Raw genomic sequence first — 7751 nt, 5'->3', positions numbered from 1 at the left:
TGTCACTGGCCCTCATATGTGGGATCCGAACCGGGGCCCTCTGGCATCCCAAGCGAGTTCTTAACCATCGCGCCACTCGGCCGGCCCAAAGGCATTTTTTTAAAGTAAAAAATCAACCAAAACAAGGCTCAAATATGAAAATCTTTCTTCCCTTGTTTCCAGGTCTTCTTATACCTATCCTGGCCCTCATTGCAGTTTTCCTTGTTTATAACTCCTGTTACATTAACATGGATATTACAGATAACCTTCAAGTTGTCTCCCGTCCCTGGTCCCATTGCTCCAGACACCCGTGTATAATGTATATACTTACAATCTATACTTTTTACACTGTGTACATAATATTTAGGATTTGGGTTTTTAGCATTCTCTTATAACTGCTTATATTAAAATGTCTACTTAGCACAGAGCTCAGTTTTTATTTATACTTGTATTGGCTTTAGTCGTGATGGTAGAAGAGTATTACTCATTTTTATGTTATTTATTTAGCTAACTGGGTTTTGTTCTTTTAAGTGACGGGCAGTCTTCAGCCATCCCAGTCGCCAGTATGGAGTTTGCAGCCATTTGCCTTAGAAATGCCTTGTTGCTGTTACCGGAAGAACAGCAAGATCCAAAGCAGGAAAATGGGTCTAAGAACAGTAATCAGCTAGGTGGGAACACGGAGAGCAGTGAGAGCAGTGAAACTTGCAGGTACTCTAATCCCTGAGGCCCTCCGTGGGAAGGACTTAGCAAGCCTTCTCTGTCCTTGGGGGGAATTCCTAACATCTTCAGCCTGAATTTCCAAAATTCTCTATTTTGAATAATCAGAAAGGGAAGTGTGAATGTGTAAGTATTTGTGGAAGAGAAAAATAGGTGAAAGCTAAGTCAGGAGAGAACATTGAAAGAGAAAAGTGGAAAGTAACAGCTTTTCATTAACAGCAGGAATAGTGGCAGGAAATCTTATTGCTAATCAGAGACAGTATTTTTTTACTTTTACTAAAAGCAATACTTGAATCTCAAAGCTTCTCATTTCTTATTATCTTTTCCCTTTTATACTGTAAACCACTAACCTCCAGAATATTTCCATGTATTTCTAGTTTTCTAGTATAAGTTAGATATTATACCAATCTATAGAAATTGGGAGATCTAGAAATAAATAAAACAAACAGCAGATAATAATAGAGGAAGTTCTTTTTACACATGGCACCTTTAAACTCATCTCCTATCTCAGCATTTTTTCTTGATTATAGTAGAAATATGGGTTTAATGTAGAAAATTTGAAACAAAATTGTGGAATTTTTTTCTTCTCTACCAAGGGGTTATGTTTTACTGTGGTTGGTTAAAGGGAATCAGAAGAATGAGAAATGTGTAAAAATCTTGAAGTGGTTTTCTTTCTATAGTAGACATAGTGTTTTCATTTAGAAGTTTTTAAAAACAGTATTATGTTACTAGGGTAGAGAAACTCATATATAGCTTTAACATGTTAGTGATATCAAATTATAAGCATGTTTCATTGTTTTGGCTCTTGCACTTTTGTCATAAAAAATTGCATGGTTGTGGGAATAGGGAAACAAAATTCTACATTTAAGTGTTTATTTTTTGCTCTTCATAATTAATAGTCTATCTTTATTTAGCAGTAAAAGCCATGATGGAGATAAATTCATTCCAGCTCCACCTTCTTCTCCATTAAGAAAACAGGAATTAGAAAACTTAAAGTGAGTATCTAAACAAAATTATTTGCATTGCACCTATTGAAATAAGCATTGTTTTTAATCTGTCTTATTCTGTTAATATTATAAATTACATTAATGTCAAATGAAAAGCCAAGTTTTCAGTCTTGTGACAAACACTACTAGTCAGAATATATTTTTTGCAAAGTATTGGGTTCGATTTGTTAATATTTTGTTAGGAATATTTGCTTCTAAGTTTGCAAGGAAGGTGGGTCCATATTTTTCTTTCCTTATAATGTCTTTGGTCAAGTTTTGGTTTCAAGGTTATGCTGAACATATGAATGAGTTGGGAAGTGCATCTTCCTCTATTTTCTGAAAGCGTTTGTAGAAGATAAATATTATCTCTTTCTCAAATACTTGATAGATTCACCAGTGAAACTATCTGGCATAGGGTTTTCTTCGTGGGAAATTTTTTTTTTAATGAATTCAAATTCTTTAGTAAATATGTACTTCAGATTTTTTATTTCATCTATGTCAGTTTGGGTAAGTTATTTATTTTAAGAGTTTTTTTTTTTTAATTGGGGAATTGGGGGAGAGGAACAGCCAAGTTGTTGTCCTTCAATCTCAGTTGTGGAGGGCTCAGCAAGATCAGCTCCAAGTCCAGTCGCGCTAACTCAGCTCAAGGTGCTGTGTTCAATTAGTTGCGGGTGGGCATAGCCACCATCCCATGCGGGAGTTGAACCAGCAGCCTTGTTGTTAAGAGCGTGCATTCTATCCACTGAGCCACCAGGGAGGCAGCTCAGCTCAAGGTGCCTACTTCAGTCTTTAGTTGTGCACGGGCATAGCCCACCATCTTGAACAGGCAACCTTGTTGTTAGGAGCACATGCTCTCACCAGCTGAGTGATCCTGACACCTGTTGGCAGCTCAGCTCAGGTGCACTTCACTGGCCCATGTGGGAATTGAACTGGCAACCCTATTGCTCAGAGCTAACACACTTGAGCAAGCTCTTAACCAACTGAGCCACTTGGCCAGCCCAGGTAAGTTATATTTTTGTCTATGGATATTATAAGCCCCATTATTACTTTGAACAGTCATGTGTACGTTAAAGAAATTAAAAAGAACACAGTAATTTTTTATGTTTAGCACATAATTACCATTTCTTGATGATTTTAGTTTCCATAAAGCATCGTTTCCCTTCGGTTTGGAGAGCACCCTTCAGCATTTCTTACAGTACAGGTCTTGTTTTGCTAGGGTTTTTTGGTTTGTTTGTTTCTTTATAAATCTACAGTTGTCTTTATTTCATCTTCGTTTTTTTGGATATTTTCACTGAATACAGAATTCTAGGTTGGTAGTGGGTTTTCTTCTTGCCCTTCCAATCTCCTCTTTCCAGATGTCACTGTATTAGCTTCTGGCAGTCATTGTTTCTGATTAGATTATGTAGGTGACATTTTTTTCCCTCTGTCAAGATAGATCGTCTCTCTTTGTTTTTCAGCAGTTAGAATGTGATGAGTTTAAGGTCTGATTTTGTTTTTAATCTTTCATGGGGTAAGCTGGCTTTTTTAAGTCTATAAATGTATCTTTCAACAAATTTGGGATATTTTTGAACATTAGTTCTTCAAATGATTTTTGGAACTAGGCTTAATGATACTTTTTAAGTATCATTAAAAAAGCATTATTTTTAAGAAGTATTTCAATAATAGAACTGCAAATTAAAATGGAAAGAACAAGCCATTATTTCTTACGTTTTTGCCTATTAAGTTGCAAAAGAGTGACAAGAGTACAATTAAAGTATTGTACTTTATATTGCTGGTTACATTGTAAATTGATGCATTACTTTTGGAAAGCATTTCATTTATTCACAAACATTAGTGCTAGTCCTGTAGGAGGTGCAGGGGAATAGAGGAATCAGAGGTAAAAGAAAAAGCACTGCCCTCAAAAGCAGATGGCAAAAACTTAGGAGAAAATTATATTAGTTAGTAGGTTAGTTATTAGGTGGTGACGTTTGGAATGTCTTTTCTTCTTGTGGTAATTTATGACCCTTGTAAGTAGAAAATGACATCACTTTAAAATTTTGCATTTCTTTCAGTCTGCTCAAAGTACTTAATCTGATGCCAAAGTTTATTGATCACTTGTATTTCTTTTTCTGTGAACCTCTACTTGTAGAACCTAATATTTTCATATTGGGTTTTTCATCCTTTTTATAAGAGTTGTTACACTTTATGAATATTAGTGCTACCCCTCCTTACATACCGAGTGTCTCTGGAGGAAAGACTGGCCAGCACATGTGCCCTTTTCTGATCATATTGTGAGGTCTGTGTGTTCGTGGCAGGGAGGGCATTGCTGTCAATGAGCTCAGGTCTCCAAGCACCCTGCTTAACAAAACAGCAACTTTCTATCTCTTCGTTTTGTTTTATTCTGTCAAAGTAGACCATAAATTTCCACTTTGCAGTAATACGTCTCTAATTTGGGTGGGTGGGTGGGTGTGTATTCATCCATATCTTCACGGTATACTATTATCAGGAGGAAAGAAGTAATCCTCTGATTATATGGAGGAAAAGCATAAATCTCAATTTTAGTTACAAATGAGGAGTTGATCATTTAAGGTTTTGAAAGCAGGGTTTTGGTTTCTCAAACTTGATAAAGGTAATTAATTTTTTTTTCAGTTATCCTCAGTTATATTAAAATTTCTCGAATTCTTATTTCTTGTATGAGTACATCCTGAGATACGTAGCAAGAAAATGAAAGTAATGACAAATTGCCAATGAAACAATGGCAGATATAAAATATACAGAAGAATATTCCTGTTGAGTGAAACAAAACGGAGTTTTTACAAAGCAATCAAATTTCAACCATATAACAAAAATACTTAATTTTTGTCCTGACTGGAAATGTGTAAAAACAAAGCAGATTAAGTAAGGCTGAACTGTATTTGGTATAAAGTGAGATGATGAGGAAGGGGTGAATTGTGAAGTTCAGCCAGGATAGGATAGTATTTGGGTAATGCTTTAACTTGCCAAAAAATATACCATTTTCCCCCATTGTGCCTAATGTTTTTTAGAGGTGTCTGTTTATGGAGCCAGCAACACTTCGTATTTATTTAAGGGTTCATATATTTTAATAGGTTATTTTATATGGTAAAAATCCAAGTACAGTCATGTGCCACATAACCTTTTAGTCAACCACAGACTGCATATATACAGTGGTCCCATAAGGTTATAATAGAGCTGAAAAATTCCTATCATCTAGTGACATCGTAGCACAATGCATTTTTCACGTGTTTGTGATGATGCTGGTGTAAACAAATCTGCATTTCCAGTCATATAAAAGTACAAGACAGGGCCGACCAAGTGGCTCAGTTGGTTAAGAGCTCGCTCAAGAGTTTGAGCTCTGAGCAACAGGGTCCCCGGTTTGATTCACGGCCCGAGTTGAGCTGCCGCTGAGCTGCCAACAGGTGGCAGGATGGCTCAGCAAAAAAATATATATATATACAGGACATACAATTATATATAGTATGTAAAACTTGATAATAAACCACTATGTTACTGGTTTATGTGTTTACCATACTCTTTATCATTATTTTAAAGTACGCTCTACTTATTTTTAAAAAAAGAAAGTTTGCTGTAAAACAGTATATACTACATTATGTCAGCAACAGCCACATACATCTCATGTTTACCATGTCTCTTGATGGCATCATTTTCTCTTGTGCTTGATGTATTCTCAAGTTGTTTTGTACAGTAACGTGCTGTACAGGCTTGTAGCCTAGGAGCAGTAGGCTGTACCATACAGCCTGGGTGTATAGCAGGCTAGACCATCTAGGTTTGTGTGAGTGTACTCTGGGATGTTTGCACAACGAAAGCGCCTGACGACGCGTTTCTCAGAACATATCCCAGTGTTAAGCTGCGCGTGACTGTAGCACAAAAGGTTACATAGTGTAAAGTAATTCTGTCCCGTCCCAGTTCTGTTTCCTCTCCCTGAGGTGCAGCCACTGACCAGTCTCTTCTGTGTCCTTCCGGTGAGCTTTCCTGTGCCTGTTTCAGCATATGTATTTATGGTGGGGTTTCTTTTACACTAGCGATTGCATCGTGTCCACGCTGCTCCATACCTTACTTTCCCACTTGACAATACTGGATATCTTTAGAGATTGTTTGATATCGATACAAATCTCTGATTCATTCTCTTTAATGGGTGCATAGAATTGCATTATATGAATATCACATAATTTAACATTCCTTTATATTTAGCTGTTTATAATGTTTCAGTGTTTGCTATTACAAATCATGCTACAGTGAATATCATTTTACACAGTTTTTTAAGGGGAATCCTTAATGAAGAAGGTATTTGAAACCATTTTCAAACTTGATTTAATTTTTATAGATTTATTTGAATGAGTACTAATCTTAGGATTGCTTAATTTATGCATGCAGTTTAAGAAGTATATTATCCCATACTGGTTGAAACAGCTGCAGAGTTGTGTGAATTAGCTTTGTATTCTGAAAAATGGCATTAAAGAGAAGGTTATGTGCAAAGTGGCATACTTCTTCTCAAAGAGCCTTGTACTTTTCATGGCATAAGTCTTTGCTTTCCACACGTCCTAGTAGGTGGATTGGTGATTTTCAAAGAAACTAAAATTACTTCCCTATTTTTGTGGAAAGGGGCAGAGGATCTCCATAGGGAATTCCATTATCATAAAGTGAGGCGAAGATGGGTTCGCTGGTATATATTAACCTTTTTTCTAATGGAGCAGATGGGAGAAAGGAAATGGGACAAGATGGAAGGAGCCTTAGGGTAGATTGATAAAAAGAACTGCCATGCGAGACAGTGATAACGGTAATGGGGAGACAAATGGTGCAGGGAAGGAGTCATAACAGATCTGTGTCGTAATTTTTAAAGCTATAAAAGCTCACAGTGCTGTTGGGTGTGTTAAAGAGCAGCTCTGTGGCAGGAGCCAGTTGTCCTCTGTAGAAGGAAGGAGCCTGAGCACATTGGTTCTGTGAAGATTGTGGACTTCTTAGAGATTTCATCTGTTTCTGACCTGAATGCTTTTCTGTGATTGGAAATATGTGTGACTAGTACATAGTTTACTTTTTATGGACTATTATATTTGACCCCTTGTGCTCTATAATACCCAAGACACCGATGCAAAAACCTCATTTCCTATTTCCAGCATAGCTAATATGCAGTAAATTATCATGACTGTTCTGATGGCCACTTCTTATGGTCTGGGTTCACAGCCTCCTGAGTATTTTCAGTTATTGTCATGTGTACATAAAGGAGAGTGGCTCCAAAAAGATGTTCGTTCTAACCAGGTTACAAGTGTGTTTCCAGAGGGCATATGACACCTGAAGCAGTAGTGAAATTCTGTATTAAAATCAAGGAAAGTTTCAGAAAAATATTCTAATTCAAACAGAAATTTGTCCCCAAATCAGGAAAATGTCTCAGAAATTAAATAGTTTAATTCTGAGGCTCAGATGAACTTAGAGGTACTGATATAATGACTCGTGAAAGGCGTGTGTGTGTATATATGTGTGTTGTATATAATGACAGTTAGAATATTGCTTCAGTTCCTGAACCAATCAAAGCTCTGCAAAGTCATCAGTTTCATTCACATATTCTGCGGCCTTGAATTAAATAAATGCTCTGATTTTAAGTTTTTAAAATAAAGGTGGTTTTATTTCTAGGCATTTACACAAGAGAAATGAGAACTTGTCCACACAAGAATTTTATAGCAGCTTCACTCATGAGAGACAAAAACTAGATATAGCCCAGGTATCCACTAATAGGAGAATGGATAACTAAACTTTAGTCCACGCTATGTATCGGGGCGCTGAATTATAAAAAGGAAAAATTACTGATGCCCAGGTCAACATGTTTTGAATCTCATTTTGTGTTACTTTTACTTAGTATAAGGTACATACAGAATAATTCCTTTATACCATTTTATATGACAGGCAAAACTATACCAAAAATAACTTATATTGATAGAAATTAAAACAGTGGTTGGAGAATTAACTGGCAAGAATCATTCTGGGGTGACAGAAATATTCTGTATCTTAAGTTGGTGGAGATATATATATATATATATATATATATATATATATATA

At 36.2% G+C, this 7751-nt stretch overlaps 1 protein-coding gene across 2 annotated transcripts in view; it reads left to right on the top strand.

Moving 5' to 3' along the window:
- CNOT10 (CCR4-NOT transcription complex subunit 10) overlaps positions 1-7751 on the top strand; it is a 69757-nt gene that overhangs the window by 38102 nt on the left and 23904 nt on the right. Inside the window, exons 12-13 of one of the 2 annotated variants that reach the window (XM_019630731.1) lie at positions 511-687; positions 1611-1691. In XM_019630731.1, coding sequence (XP_019486276.1) covers positions 511-687; positions 1611-1691 — 258 coding nt within the window. The remainder of the gene's footprint in view (positions 1-510; positions 688-1610; positions 1692-7751) is intronic. The other variant, XM_019630732.1, reaches the window with a different exon arrangement.

This window comes from Hipposideros armiger, unplaced genomic scaffold (assembly GCF_001890085.2).
Source record: "Hipposideros armiger isolate ML-2016 unplaced genomic scaffold, ASM189008v1 scaffold_937, whole genome shotgun sequence".
NCBI classification, from domain to species: Eukaryota; Metazoa; Chordata; class Mammalia; order Chiroptera; family Hipposideridae; genus Hipposideros; species Hipposideros armiger.
Note: the sequence above shows the minus strand (reverse complement) of the source record. Positions and strands in the feature narration are given on the sequence as shown.